This window comes from Rhinatrema bivittatum, chromosome 6 (genome assembly GCF_901001135.1).
Source record: "Rhinatrema bivittatum chromosome 6, aRhiBiv1.1, whole genome shotgun sequence".
In the NCBI taxonomy this organism is placed as follows: Eukaryota; Metazoa; Chordata; class Amphibia; order Gymnophiona; family Rhinatrematidae; genus Rhinatrema; species Rhinatrema bivittatum.
Window position 1 is genome coordinate 222,203,689 of NC_042620.1, and position 15,977 is coordinate 222,219,665.

Sequence of the window (15,977 nt, forward strand, 5' to 3'; positions counted from 1 at the left end):
CTCTTCTGCGGATTCTGGTGACTCGCCTTCCGAGCCTAATCTGCTGGATGAGAGGTGTTGCTCTCCCCCAGAAGTCCTCTCCTTTGCTGGCTTTGTCAGGGCTATGGCGGAAGCCATTCCTTTTCATCTTCTCACAGAGGAGGATGCCGGTCACAAAATGCTGGAAGTCCTCCAGTTTGTGGATGTCCCGAAGGAAATAGTTGCCATCACGATCCATGAAATTCTTTTGGAATTTCTATACAGGATCTGGGAGCACGCAGGGTCTGTTCCCCCGGTTAACCGGAAGATAGATTCCCTTTATCTAGTCCAACAAGCCCTAGGCTTCCAAAAACACCAGCTCGCCCACCAATTTGTGGTTGTGGAGTCTGCCCTTAAAAAGGCCAAGAGATTTCGTACTCATTCCTCCGCCCCTCCCAGCCACAAACACAGGGCCTTGGATGCTCTTGGAAGGAGAGTTTTTCAAGGGGCAATGCTCATTGCCCATATTGCCTCCTATCAGTTGTATATGTCTCAGTATAGCAAGAAACAAATTCAGGAGCTAGCAGAGCACCTGCCTCAACAGCAGCAAGATGCACTGGAGGCAGTGGTACAGAAGGGCCTGGTAGCTGGGAAACATGAGGTGAGGGCAATCTATGATGTCTTCGAGATGGCGGCCAGAGTATCAGCTGCGGACATTAGCGCCCGATGCATGGCCTGGCTTCGGGCCTCTGACCTTTGGCCGTAGGTTCAGGAAGGACTGGCAGACCTACCCTGAACCGGAGAAAATCTATTTGGAGATAAGGTCAGAGACGTCGTCGCTCAGCTCAAGGACCACCATGAAACCTTGCAGCAGCTCTCGTCCAGTGCCTCAGATCCACAGTCTTCTAGGCTCAGGACCCTGCATCAAGGTCCTCGCAAGTCCTTTTACCACCAGAGGAGATAATACCCTCCGGCTTCACATACCAGGGCATTATGTGCCACAACCAGGGGCTAACCTCCTCAACAGCATGCCCCCCACGCCACAGCCAAGTCCAGCTGCGGGCTTTTGACTGACAGCGAGAGAGCAGAAGGCAGCTTCCTTGCCCACCGGTTGGAGGCCAGCTATGACTATTTGCAGACCGCTGGGCCCCTATTACCACTGGCTGCTGGTTTATACCCATCGTGCAACATGGTTACCGCCTGAACTTCAGAACAGTCCTGGCAGATTCCTCATCTCTCTCAACATGGGGCCCCTCAGGACATCGGGCAGTCCTAGAGTCGGACCTCTCAGCCCTGTTAAAAGCCGGAGCTGTTGAACCTGTACACCGCTCTCAGCAGGGTTGGGGATTCTACTCAAGGTATTTTCTGATACCAAAGAAAACAGGCGGCCTCCGGCCCATTCTCAACCTCAGAGTCTTAAACAGGTTCTTACAGTGAGAACATTTCAAAATGGTCTCTTTGGACACCCTGATCCCTCTCCTTCACAAAGGAGATTGACTCTGCTCTCTTAGTCTGAAGGATGCTTATGCCCATATAGCCATATTCCCGTCTCACAGAAAGTATCTCTGCTTCCTAGTGGGCCTCAGGCAGTTCCAATACCGGGTGCTGCCATTCGGCCTTGCCTCAGCCCCATGGGTCTTCACAAAATGTCTGGCAGTAGTGGGGGCACACTTGCACTGCAGTGGAATTCACGTGTTCCCCTACCTGGACAACTGACTCAAAAGGAGCATCACGCAGGAGGGTGCTCTACGCTCCCTCTGATTCACAGCCAAAGTGCTGCAGTCACTGGGATTCGTGATCATTCTACCCAATTCTCATTTGAGCCCTTCCCAGCAACTGTCATTTATTGTGACTTTGCTAGACATAACTCTCGCCAGAGCATTTCTTCCCCGGGACTGTACCCAGATCTTGGCATTCCATCCACCAGCATCGGGCGGTTTCTACCCAGGTACTGCTCCGCTTGCTGGACCACATGGCAGAGTCTGTTCATGTCACTCCACTTGGCTGGCTAGCCATGCGGGTAGCGCAGTGGACACTCCGCTCTCAGTGGCTCCAGGCCACCCAGGACCTCTCAGCTCCAGTGCAGGTTGCCTCCCTCTCCTAGTGGGAGAGTCTGACCAACTTGGAAAGAGGCCTTCCCTTCCAAGCGCCATCCCTCAAGGTGGTACTGACCACCAATGCCTCCACCTTGGGCTGGGAAGCATATGTGGGCAGTATCCACACGCAAGGCATGTGGTTGGAGCAGGAGGCGTGTTGTCAAATAAATTTCATGGAACTGCAAGCAATCCGGTATGTACTCTCAGCGTTCCAAGATCTCCTGGCCCAAAGATGGTTTTGATCAAGACCAACAATCAAGTCGCGATGTGGTACATAAACAAGCAGGGAGGCACAGGCTCCTTCCTGCTTTGCCAGGAGGTGGTACAGATTTGGGCCTGGGCCCTGTCCAAGGACATGCTCTAGCGAGCAGTTTATCTTGCAGGAATGGAGAATGTGGTGGCGGACTGCCTGAGTCAAACATTCCACCCCCATGAGTGGTCACTCAACCCGACAGTTGCGGACAGTATCTTCCGCCTGTGGAGCATTCCGGACGTGGATCTCTTTGCCTACCCCTGGAATTACAAAGTGATCCACTTCTGCTCCCTGTACAGAGAGGGCAAGGAACCAGCCTCGGATGACTTTGTCCGGTTTTGGGGCAAGGGCCTACTGTACGCATATCCTCTGCTCCCGCTGGTGGGGAAAACTCTCGTGAAGCTCCAGCAGGACAGGGGCACCATGATTCTGATTGCCCCATACTGGCTGCGACAAGTCTGGTTCCCAATCCTGCTCGACCTGTTGATCTGGGAGCCCATATGTCTGGGCACCTCCTCCGACCTGATCACACAGGATCAGTGCAGATTGCACCCCCCGAAACTCCTATCGCTGGCCCTCACTGCCTGGATGTTGAAAGGGTAGTCTTGCAGTCCCTCAACCTCTCTGATACTGTGTCACAGATACTGATGGCTTCCCGAAAGCCTTCCACCAGGAAGTCTTACTGGTTGAAATGGAGGAGGTTCTCTGTTTGATGTGAGATAAAAGACCTGGACCCTTTCTCATGACCCACTCCATGACTGTTAGACTATTTGTGGTCCCTCTACGCACTCACCCTACATTTCTGCCTAAGGTGGAGACTGATTTCCATCTCAATCAGTTCATCGTTTTGTCCACCTTCTTTTTGAGACCCCAATATAATGTGATTGCCAATATCCAACACGGTTTAGATACATGACGTTGGAACATGTGATTGACGTTGACGTGGACGTCAGTTCCGCTAACGGAAGTGTGCTTTGGCACATCCGGTATGTAAACCGTATTATAAAATATTTCCGAGAATTATGAGCGATGATGAAATTGGAGAAAAAGCAGATGTATAAAATTCGTTGAAGTTTTGGATATTGGCAATCACATTGGAGAATTATATTGTGAAATTCAGCCTTCGCGTGCTTATGACACAAGTCCCTGAGGAAGCCCCATGAGGGGAGAAACAAAGATCTTTTGTTGGACAGTGATGTGAATTTTGTTATTGGAACAGAACAACGATTACGGCGAACATTATATAATGAAGACAAAGTTATTGTAATCTTACACATGATAATTCTGTGTTTGTATTTTGATATATTGACTGTTAAAAAATTTCAAGAGAATTTCTTGCAATCACTATGTTTTGGAAATGGTTTTAATATGTTTTTAGGTGCGTGTGAATGTGTTTGAATGTGATAGTGAGTATTTTATTGTCTAGATAGAGTTAATATTTAATAAAGTTTGCACATTATTCTAAAAGTGTGGTAGTCTCTGTCAGATATAGTTAAACAAGGCATAAGCATGATATTGAGCGATATTTGATGCCCCTTTCCCGCTTTGTAAAAAGTGACTCCTCCAACATACACAGTTATAAAATTACTCTCCCTATGTGCACATTTTTTTCTGTGTAAACCCCTATGAAAGATGAAACCATATTTGTGATATCTGAATTGATATAAAGCTTTTGACTAAAAGAAAAATATATATTGAATAAATTGAAATTGCTAAGAGGTTCTTTAACTATATGAGGGATTGAAGATATAAAGATTTAAAGTGTGCAAATTAAGTACCCAACATATTCAATGATCGGTTTTCAAACTCATATATTAAGTGATTTCAGTATATTCACTTTTCCAAAATACTTGATGGAACTCATCCACATTAGTTGCTTAGGAAATCTTTTACGGTGGTGGAGATTTGCCAGTGAATAGCTCAAAAACAGCTTAACGAATGTAAACAAGGGCTTAGAAACATATCCATCTCTGTCAATGTACTGTTCATCATTGTACAAATTATAAATCTGTGACAATAATTTATATCCAGAACATTCTGTTAAAATGATGGAGTGATTCATTTTTTCTTGGCCACTAATCTTTCCGAGTCTTGCATTTGCAAGTTTTAATCTTATTAGCTGAATGTTATCAGAAAGAATTCTGAATATCTCCATTCTGGTGCTTAATTTTTTCTTTAATCAAGACTGGTTTTATATCTGATGCTTCAGTCATTTCTGCTAGTATGTTTCTGACAAGGTTATAAATATCTGGTAATGTGGATGTGTCAAATCTGTATCGTTTAATAGCTCTTTACCCTAATCTAAAATATTCAGCATTGCCCTCTCCTTAACTAGATTAACTATGGATATGTTTTCCATAGACCAAATTGAAGAAATTCAATTATATGTTGCCCTAAATGTCTTAAATTTACTGTGTTCCCAAGACCATAATATTGCTTTATTCGTTTATTGCTAAGTACATTTATGAAAATTCATACATAACTTCTTGGCTCGATGGAATTGAACTGCATTTAATAGAAGTTTAAAAGTTAAATGAATGCTTTTTTTTTTTTTACTTTTTCATACTGTTGAGTAAATTATTTAATGCTTGGAGAAGAGCCTTTTTATCTTCTAGTCAACAGGCAGCAGCTCTTCTGATCATCCAAATGGATGTGTTCCTATTCAACAAGCAAGAAAAGCTGTGGGGCCGATATTCAGCCACCAAGCGTCTAGTTAAGTTACCCAGATATAGCCAATTAGCTAACTTAACGGGGTACTCAGTGGCTCCTCCGCACCGCTGAAGATCCCCGGCTATCTTAACGTTAGCCAGATAAGTATATCCAGCCAGCTTTAGGACAACCAGAGTTAGCCCCATAACTTATGTAGATAGCTCTGGCCCTCCCCAAAATGCCTCCTGCCCACCCCTGGACCACCCCCGAATTATGTGGCTAAAGTATAGCCGCATACAGTATTAAATATAGCCGGGTAGCCATTTAGACAGATAACTTTTCATTTATCTGTCTAAATGACTTTTGAATATCAACCTCTGTCTTTTGTCAGATGCAGTTCTTATTGCCCACCACTGGAGGGAATTCACTAGAAATCCTCACTGTCTAATTATCTAGCATTTTCTAGGGCAGTTGGGAAGCAGCTGGGTGATGGATTTTGTGTCCTTCGGGGGTCCTCACCATATTGCAACAATAGTGGGTCCAGCCAGGTCAGAGTAAACACTGTATATTTTTGTTTACATTTTTATCTACTTGCTGCCTGAAGTACACTAAACACTGATAGCATGTGCTACGCACTGCTATTGCACCCTAAAACCCAATTGCGCACACTAACTACCTTTAACAGCTCAAGAGCACGCACTGCTGACGGGACCATAGAGCTAAGGCCACTTAAGCACACAAAATGCAAAGTGCACTAAAGGTTACAGAGTTGGAGTGCAGAGCAAAGAAGTGAGTGCATGCGACAGACTGTGGATGAGCCAATGAGTGCATGCGTGACAGAGAAGGATCACGTGTGTGACACTGAGCAGGAGCGCAACTTTGACTTTCTGGGAAACATAGGCAGTGTCACAAAGTGAAGCAGCGTCATAGACGAGGAGAGAGTGGGACTCTGGACAGGAGAATGTGAAGACATTGAGAGAGAGAGAGAGAGTGCATGACAGAACTTCTTCAGCCCATCATTTTTGAAAGGCTCTTTCAGTTCGTTTCTTTATGTTTTGCATATGCTATAGTAAAGATGTTACCTCATTGTTTTGAAGTAATCTCACCTCATTCTCTGGATATATCAAGCATATGTTCTTATTCCAGGACAAGGTAGAAAGATTGCATTTGAGTAAAATTTGTCCTCCCCTGTTGGAAACATCGCTTCATGGTAACATCTTATTCTGTGATCTGCAAATTAAAGAGGAAACACAAAGGCAACACAACAGTGTTTGCTTTCATTTCACTGTTAAAATGTACCATCTGACGTAGATCAAAACTGTGACTGTGTTGCATGTACTAACCCAGGAGAATTCCCTATGGTTTAATAGACTTTGGAAGATAAGAACTCAGGTGCCACTAATGTGCAAGGATACAAAAGATTGTAAGTGTCGGTCAGTTCGCATTGCATTTGCTATTTTATGGCTGAGCTGAGGACTCCAAAGCACTGTAGCATACTTTTTCCAACTGGAGACCTGAAGCCCTCACACTCCAAATCGCTGGCCAGAGAAAGAGTTCATCCGGCTGAGTTAGCGGGAGATGTTAAACTAGTTTGCTCATGGTCTTGTCTTTATTACTTCATCCCACGCTTTACTGCTCAAAGGAGAAATACATTTCCTGAATATATTCCATTTTCTGGAGTTAGATTCCAGATCTCTCTATTTATGGTAGTTTCACAGTCTGCTGCCATCAAGCTGAGCACTTCTGGCATGAAATTCTCCTCTTTCCTCCCCCTGCCCAGCTTGGGATCTCAAGAATCAGGCTTGCAGCTAACCAGTTCCAAACCAAAGACATGGCTGATGAACTTAAAAAAATCTTAGAATTCTTAAATTAAGTAAACAGGAAATTCTAGTTGCTCATGTCACTATAATTGAATCCACCCTATGTATTTAGCATGTGTGATAAACGTATTTACCACATTTCCTAAATATGGCACTATTTATTAAGGCCCTATTGTGGGTTGCAGCCAACGTGCATATGTGGGCACGTTAAAAGCTAATGTGCCCATTTATGCAGAACATTAAAATAGCATAGCAATGAGTTTATCAGTCGTTATCAAGCTATTTATGTAGCCCGCGCTACCTAAAGTTAAATACATGATCTAGCTTATGAAATTTAACAAACGTCCTGAGCCTATAGTCAACTGCTAGTATACTAACCACAGTCCGGTGGCCCCTTTTTTTCTCTCAATTTTTAGTATGCATGCTCCTTAGTTTTTAATTCCCTAAAGGTCAGAATCTCCTGCTCTAGCTACAAGCCTAATAGTGAGGGATTACTCATGATCATTATAAACCGTCTGGGGATAGGGAAATACCTACAGTACCTGAATGTAATCCGCTTTGAAATGCTGAAAAAAGTGCGAAAAGTGGAATATAAAAGTCTAAAAAATAAATAAAAAATAATCTGTTTGTTTATTTCTCTCTTCCTCTCTCTCTATATATATATTAATGTGTAGCTGTTTCAAACCTTATTCATCGCTGTATATAAGGATGATAAACTGGGATTTTATTTCTATATGAAGACTAAACATATGGGGCAGATTTTAAAACATACACACGCATTATATAACATGTGCGTGCAGCCGCGCGCATTTTATAAAATCAGGGGTCGGCTCACGCAAGGGGGTGCACAATTGTGCACCTTGCGCGTGCCGAGCCGCGCTGCCTTCCTTCGTTTCCTACCCCTCACTCCACCTTCCCTTCCCTTCCCCTAACTCTCCCGCCCCTCAGCTCTAAGCTAAACACCCCTAAAAATGTATCTTTACGAGATATGCCTGTCTTGGGCAGGCGCAAGTTGGAATCCCGGGCATAGCGGACTTAACACACGTCCCGGGGCTTTGCATGCGCCGCCGGGCCTTTTGAAAATAGGCCCGGTGCGCTTAGGGCTTTGAAAATCTGCCCCATAATATGGATGAATGTAATATATTTATTGAAAATTCTTATCAATAGTCTGGTTACATTATAGAGCTTTCACCAGCGTTATTGTTCTAAGTTTTAAATAAGGTCTTTACTGATTACATATATTTGTACTGCAGTTCTGCTCAGCAATGTAACGTCCAAATGAAACATATTGTGCTTACTGTTTTTCAATATGGATTTGCAGGTGGCAGTGAATCATCCTGGGATAAAGAGAAACTTCAGTCTCCAATCACCACAGGATCACAGCATGGTGTCAGTCATGCCACGCTGCCAAGCCAACACAACCTTGGAAGTGCACATCCACTCAGTCCACTCCAGCAAAATCACCTGCTAACCAACAGTATGTATGCAAGATAGCAAAGCAGAAAAAATATGCCAGGAGTATTCTTTCAGAATACAAGAGATATGTGTGCCATAGGCTGGAATAGACTTCCTGAATCGGTGCGTCATGCTCCCTCTCTGACCAAATTCAAATTCAGTCTAAAAGCTCACATTTTTGAGGCTGTTGTAAAATCTTAGCCATTACTTTAGAATAAATGTATTTCCCATAGTCTCTTCTTTGTCAAGTATATTTGCCTTGCCTAGATTAATAGCTCCATGAAGCACTGCATATGTCTAACAGCACTATAGAAATGAAAAGCACTAGTAGTAGTAGTAAGATGTATCTAATTTAAAATACAAAATGTAGTTCCTTTTCTACAAAAAAAATGCCACTAAAGATATTTCCTGAATTGATAGCAGATTTAGCAGAATGGTTTCTGAGCATACAGGCGCATTCTGAAAGAAACAAGGAAGGTTGAGGTAGTATTGTTTGTCTTTTATTATGATCAATCTGGATAGATTAAAAACCTGCAGGGATATTTTTCCTGCGGACCTTGCACCCTTTCTCAAAAGGAACGTACAGGCGTACTTTTCCATTGTCTTGGAAAAGGTACTGGCAGAGATCTGCACCTGCTTTTTCTGCGGATACTTATTCCCTGCAAAATATTGCGCGTGGTTGCCTCCCCCTGACCTACCTCCCTGTCTGTGAGCCCACCTAGTTTTTTCATGGTTAAAGGGACGCCCAATGTTGATCCCCACATCTACTTTCATCCGTGTACAGGGTGGGTAATCTTATTTACCCAAGAAAATAACAAGTCTTTATTCTTGATATATCAATGCACTTTAGCAAAGAAATGTAAACACTACTTCATGATTCTTTCACCAACAGACATATCATCAAAGAAATGCCGTATTAAATTAGGAGCAAAGGGTAATTTAACAAATTTTGACATTGTTGTGTTTTGCTATTCTCCTGAAGAGGGCACAGTGTGAAATATTAACAAGCATTGTGTCATAACATTGCCTAGCAACCCCATAGCATATCCTATGGAATGTGAAGAAAAAATATTGTGCATTTTGTTCCTGTCTATAGTGATCATCATAGGCAGTAAACTGGTCATGTTTGGGGAAGCGTATCACATGTCTCTTTGGTAACCAGATTACAGCTCAACTCATTTGCCTCAGCTGTTTCCACGGCCAAGGCTAAAAGCAAAGCATTTTCAAGTAGCATTGTCTGAATTATCAAGAAGGCTGCTCACCCAGTAAAAATGTTACTAGCAGTAATTTGGTATGGGTTTTACAGTTGCTTGATTTTAAGTGTAAATATTACTATCCTTAATATAAGGCTTGTGGAAACCTGCACGGAGTGGCAGTTACTACCCTTAACATGAGGCCTGGGGAAACCTGCATGGAGTGGCAGTTACTACCCTTAACATGAGGCCTGGGGAAACCTGCATGGAGTGGCAGTTACTACCCTTAACATGAGGCCTGGGGAAACCTGCATGGAGTGGCAGTTACTACCCTTAACATGAGGCCTGGGGAAACCTGCATGGAGCAGCAGTTATTATCCTTAATATAAGGCTTGTAGAAACCTGCATGGAGCAGCAGTTACTACCCTTAACATGAGGCCTGGGGAAACTTGCATGGAGCGGCAGTTACTACCCTTAACATGAGGCCTGGGGAAACTTGCATGGAGCAGCAGTTACTATCCTTAATATTTGGCTTGTGGAAACCTGCATGGAGCAGCAGTTACTACCCTTAACATGAGGCCTGGGGAAACTTGCATGGAGCAGCAGTTACTACCCTTAACATGAGGCCTGGGGAAACTTGCATGGAGCAGCAGTTACTATCCTTAATATTTGGCTTGTGGAAACCTGCATGGAGCAGCAGTTACTACCCGTAACATGAGGCCTGGGGAAACTTGCATGGAGCGGCAGTTACTATCCTTAATATTTGGCTTGTAGAAACCTGCATGGAGCAGCAGTTACTACCCGTAACATGAGGCCTGGGGAAACTTGCATGGAGCAGCAGTTACTACCCTTAACATAAAGCCTGGGGAAACCTGCATGGAGCAGCAGTTACTATCCTTAATATTTGGCTTGTGGAAACCTGCATGGAGCAGCAGTTACTACCCTTAACATAAGACTTGGGGGTGACCTGCACAGTGTGTCAGTTGCTACCCTAACAGAATAGGGGTAACTTGCACAGCGGATGCTGCCCTTGACAGATGACTTGGGGGTGTTCTGCACGGAGCAGCAATTGCCACCACGTTACTTCTGCTGACTGTTACTATGTTATTATTGCATTATTAACATATAAATGTTTATGGATCCAGGATGTGCAATTCCATTGTGCAGCAATTAATCCAGAATAATGCACTAGAATTCGCACTGAAACTGGTTCCAGGGCAATTAGCCTTGTTCTGTTTAATCTACATTACCTGCCCAGTTTTTGGCAATTCCAATTTAAAAATCTCATGTTAGTCTTCAAAGCCCATTATTTGAATGACCCAACATAATTTAAGCTTGTCTTGTTCCTTACTTCCCTGCCAGACAGGTTGAGGTCCATATTTAAAATTATCTTTCATCTGCATGATTTTGGCCTTTTAAACATATCTCCCCTTTATCTAAGAAAATTTGTGGGTACAAAATGTTTTTCAGTCAGTGCACATTCAAGCTATGGAATCTGTTGTTAGTGGACATGATCAACACAACTGACAAACAGGCCGATACAGTACAGTGCGCTCCAACGGAGCGCACTGTTAGCCTGTCGTTGGACATGCATTTTCCCTTACCCCTTATTCAGTAAGGGGTGGAAAACGCGCGTCCAACCCGCTGAACCTAATAGCGCCCTCAACATGCAAATGCATGTTGATAGCCCTATTAGGTATGCGTTCGGGATACAGAAAGTAAAATGTGCAGCCAAGCCACACATTTTACTTTCAGAAATTAGCGCCTACCCAAAGGTAGGCGCTAATTTCTTCCGGCACCGGGAAAGTGCACAGAAAAGCAGTAAAAAACTGCTTTTCTGTGCACCCTCCGACTTAATATCTTGACGATATTAAGTCATTAATATCATGGCGATATTAAGTCGGAGGGCCCGAAGAGTAAAAAAAAGTTAAAAAAAAAAAAAAAAAAATTGAATTCGGCCGCGGCTGTCGGGCTGAAAACCGGACGCTCAATTTTGCCGGTGTCCAGTTTCCAAGCCTGTGGCTGTCAGCGGGCACGAGAACTGACACCGGCAAAATTGAGCGTCGGCCGTCAAACCCGCTGATAGCCGCCGCTCCTGTCAAAAAGGAGGCGCTAGGGACGCACTAGTGTCCCTAGCGCCTCCTTTGCCTGTTTTTACCGCCAGGCCTAATTTAAATATTGAATCGCGCGCACTGGCAGGTGGCCAGTGCGCGCGCTGGGAAAGCAGGCATTCGCCCGCTCTCCCGCGGACTTTACTGTATCGGCCTGATAATGAGGTTCAAAAGAGAGGTTGGACAAGCCTGATGGAAAAGTCCATAAATAGTTATTGGCCAGATAGACTTGGGTGTGAAGCAGATTACTATTTGGGATCCACCAGGTAGGTACTTGTGACCTGGGTACTGCTCCATGGGTACTGACAGAGACAGGATCCCCTCTCAGTCATTTCTTCTCATAGCAAAAGAGCTCTATGCTGTTTAGCCTTCCTCCATTAATATAATTTAATGGATACAGTTCTATGTATATTATATGCAAAGGTCTGCCTGAAGAGCCAGGTCCTGATGATTATTTTGAATTGAATAATATCTTTTGTAAACCTAGTCTAGCATGGCACTTCTTATGTTCTTAATGTAATATTTTCATTGATGCTATAGTTATAATTTTACTTATAGGCCCCGATATTGAAAAATGCTGAATGCTACTTAGCCGAATAAGTAGTAACTTACCCAGCTAAGTGGCAGCCGCTGAATATCTGGCTATATTCAGCGGCTGCCACTTAGCCAGCTAAGCCACTTATCCAGCTAATCCATTTGCCAGATATCCAAATGGGTGGGCAATGGGCAGCTCTACTTACCCGGATAACTTAATTGGATAAGTGCCGATATTTGGAATTAGCCAGTTAAGTTATTTGGATAAGTTAGAGCTGCCATAGAGCAGGTCTAACTTAGCTGGATAAGGCTTATCCAACTAAGCAGCACTGAATATTGGGATATTCAACAGCATAGTTGTGCTTCTGAATATCCCATATAAGTTAACTGGATAATTATTAGCCGGCTAACTTACATAGCCAGATAACTCTGAATATTGAGCCATAGCGTTCTGCTTTATATCTATAATTTTTGGGTTCTGTTTATATATCTTGCTTAAGTTACTTCTAATTATTATATTTTTTAATGTTTATGTTTATTAGTAAACTTAACATACTGCTTTTTCATAAAAATGTATACCAGAGTGGTTTATGAACTCATTTTGGTTATTTGATATCATAACTCTGTATACACTATATAGTACCATGCTTCAAGATTCGTTTGAAAGTGTGTAATAAACTGTTAATTTTTTGAGTAAGATATTGTGAATAAGATGTTGGGGAATACATCTGAAATGAAATCTGAAACCCGCAATAAATTGACTGGCCTAAACTATGCCGCGTGGAACTACCAGTCAAAGTAGAGTTGATGGGATGCAACTTGCGGACATACCTATGAACTCTCCAGATTTCACCATAAACTCCTGGATTTCATTCAAATCGCTGGAGTTCCAGACATGCCCCAAATCTCTGGGAGTTGGCAGTATGGCAGAGACAAGTGCACAGGTGCACTTTCTGACTTACTCTCTGCCACATTTGGGACATGAATTGGAGCAGACAGGGTCAGAATGAGGAGCAGAAGGCCCATGTTGTTTTGTTAATGCAGCTACAGTGTGGGGGTGCAGAACAAAGAGGAGTCAGTTAGCCAAGAAGATAAAGAGACAGTAGGCATGAGTTGGGGGTCTAGATCAAGGCCTTTAGATGAAAGGGAACAGTAGCTTACAGTGGTCTAGAGGAAATGGGCTGGTGGATGAGACGATTGTGCAGGGAAGAGGGATTCAGTTTTGTAAGGAACTGGGGAACCTTTTGGGGAAGGGGGAGACTTTTCCGAAAGGATGGGCTCCACCTTAACCAAGTGGAACCAGACTGCTGGTGCTAACTTTTAAAAAGGAGATAGAGCAGCTTTTAAACTAGAACAAAGGGGAAAGCCAACAGTTACTCAGTGCATGGTTCGGAGGAATGTATCTTTGAAGGATACTAATGAAACAGGAGAGTTGGGGCATCCCAACAGAGAGGTTGCAATAAAAACAAACATAGTCCATGTGCCTATAAGTAAAGAATCACCTGAGCTAAAGAATTCTAAATTATCCCTATCAACTGAAAAACAGGTTGTTAATACAAACAAAAAACACACTTTGAAATGTCTGTATGCCAATGACAGAAATCTAAGAAGTAAGATGGGAGAAGTAGAATATAGCAGTAAATGATGAGATAGACATAATTGGCATCTCGGAGACCTGGTGGAAGGAGTATAACCAATGGGACAGTGCTATATCAGGGTACAAATTATATCACAGGGAGGATCAACTTGGTGGGGGTGTAGCACTTTATGTCCGGGAGGGTATTGAGTCCATCAGGATAAATATCATATAAGAGACTAAACTCTCAGTAGAATCTATATGGGTAGAAATCACATGTGTGTTGACTAAGAGTTTAGTGATAGGAATATACTACCGTCCACCTGGCCAAAATGGTCAGACAGATGATGACATGCTAAGAGAAATAAGGAAAGCTAACCAATTTGGCAGTGCAGTAATAATGGGAAATTTCAATTACCCCATTATTGACTGGGTAAATGTAACATCAGGACATAAAGTTCCTGGATGGAATAAACAACTGCTTCTTGGAACAATTGGTTCAGGAACCAACAAGAGAGGGAGCTATTTTAGATGTAATTCTTAGTGGAACACAGGATTTGGTGAGAGAGGTAACAGTGGTGAGGCCACTTAGCAATAGTGATCATAACATGCTCAAATTTGAACTAATGACTGGAAGGGGAACAATATGTAAATCTACAGCTATAACACTAAATTTTCAAAAGGGAAACTTTGAGAAAATGAGGAAAATAGAAAAAAACTGAAAGATGCAGCTGCAAAGGTTAAAAGTGTTCAACAGGCATGGGCATTGTTTAAAAATACAATCCTAGAGCGCAGTCCATATGTATTCCACACATTAAGAAAGGTGAAAGGAAGGCAAAAATTGGAAGAAGGATCCATCAGATGAAAATAGGAAAAAGCATAAGCACTGTCAAGTGTAAAACACTGATAAGGCACGCTAAAAGAGAATTTAAAATGAAGTTGGACATAGAAGCAAAAACCTTTTAAAAATATATCCGAAGGAAAAAACTGGTGAGGGGGTCGATTGGATCATTAGATAATCAAGGGATTAAATGGGCTGTTAGGGAAGATAAGGCCATTGCAGAAAGACTAAATGAATTATTTGCTTCTATGTTTACTAATGAGGATGTTGGGGAGATACCAGTTCCAGAGATGGTTTGCAAGGGTGTTGAGTCAGATGAACTGAACCAAATCCCTGTGAACCTGGAAGATGTAGTAGGCCAGATTGACAAATTAAAGAGTAACAAATCACCTGGACTAGATGGTATGCATCGCAGGGTTCTGAAGGAGCTAAAAAATGAAATTTCAGATTTATTAGTTAAAATTTGTAACCTATCATTAAAATCATCCATTGTTCCTGAAGACTGGAGGGTGGCCATTGTAATCCCAAAATTTAAAAAGGGCTCCAGGGGTGACCCAGGAAACTATAGATCAGTGAGCCTGACTTCAGTGCCGGGAAAAATATTGGCAACTATTCTAAAGATCAAAATCACAGAGCATATAGAAAGACAAAGTTTAGTGGAACACAGTCTTGCCTCACAAATCTGCTTCATTTTTTTGAAGGGCTTAATAAACATGGATAAAGGTGAACTGGTAGATGTAGTGTATTTGGATTTTCAGAAGGCATTTGACAAAGTCCCTCATGAGCGGCTTCTACGAAAACTAAAAAGTCATGGGATAGGAGGCGATGTACTTTCGTGGATTACAAATTGATTAAAAGACAGGATACAGTGAGTAGAATTAAATGGTCAGTTTTCTCAGTGGAAAAGGGTAAACAGTAGAGTGCCTCAGGGATCTGTACTTGGACCGGTGCTTTTCAATATATTTATAAATGATCTGGAAAGGAATACGATGAGTGAGGTAATCAAATTTGAAGATGATACAAAATTATTCAGAGTACTTAAATCTCAAGCTGATTGTGATAAATTGCAGGAAGACCTTGTGAGACTGGAAGATTGGGCATCCAAATGGCAGATGAAATGTAATGTGGACAAGTGCAAGGTGTTGCATATAGGTAAAAATAACCCATCCTGTAGTTACACAATGTTAGGTTTCATATTAGGAGTTACTACCCAGGAAGATCGAGGCATCATAGTGGATAATACATTGAAATCGTCGGTTTAATGTGCTGCGGCAGTCAAAAAAGCAAACAATGTTAGGAATTATTAGGAAGGGAATGGTGAATAAAACGGAAAATGTCATAATGCCTCTGTATCGCTCCATAGTGAGACCGCACCTTGAGTACTGTGTATAATTCTCGTCACCGCATCTCAAAAAAGTTATAGTTGAACTGGAAAAGGTACAGAGAAGGGCAACCAAAATGATAAAGGGGGTGGAACAGCTCCCTATGAAG

General features: G+C 42.7%; 1 protein-coding gene across 5 annotated transcripts in view; it reads left to right on the plus strand.

Moving 5' to 3' along the window:
• The window catches only part of DACH2 (dachshund family transcription factor 2), a 912,520-nt gene that overhangs the window by 663,015 nt on the left and 233,528 nt on the right, over window positions 1-15,977 (plus strand). For all 5 annotated transcript variants that reach the window (XM_029606589.1, XM_029606588.1, XM_029606590.1 and 2 more), the window contains exon 4: window positions 8,098-8,253. In XM_029606589.1, the coding sequence (XP_029462449.1) occupies window positions 8,098-8,253 (156 nt within the window). The remainder of the gene's footprint in view (window positions 1-8,097; window positions 8,254-15,977) is intronic.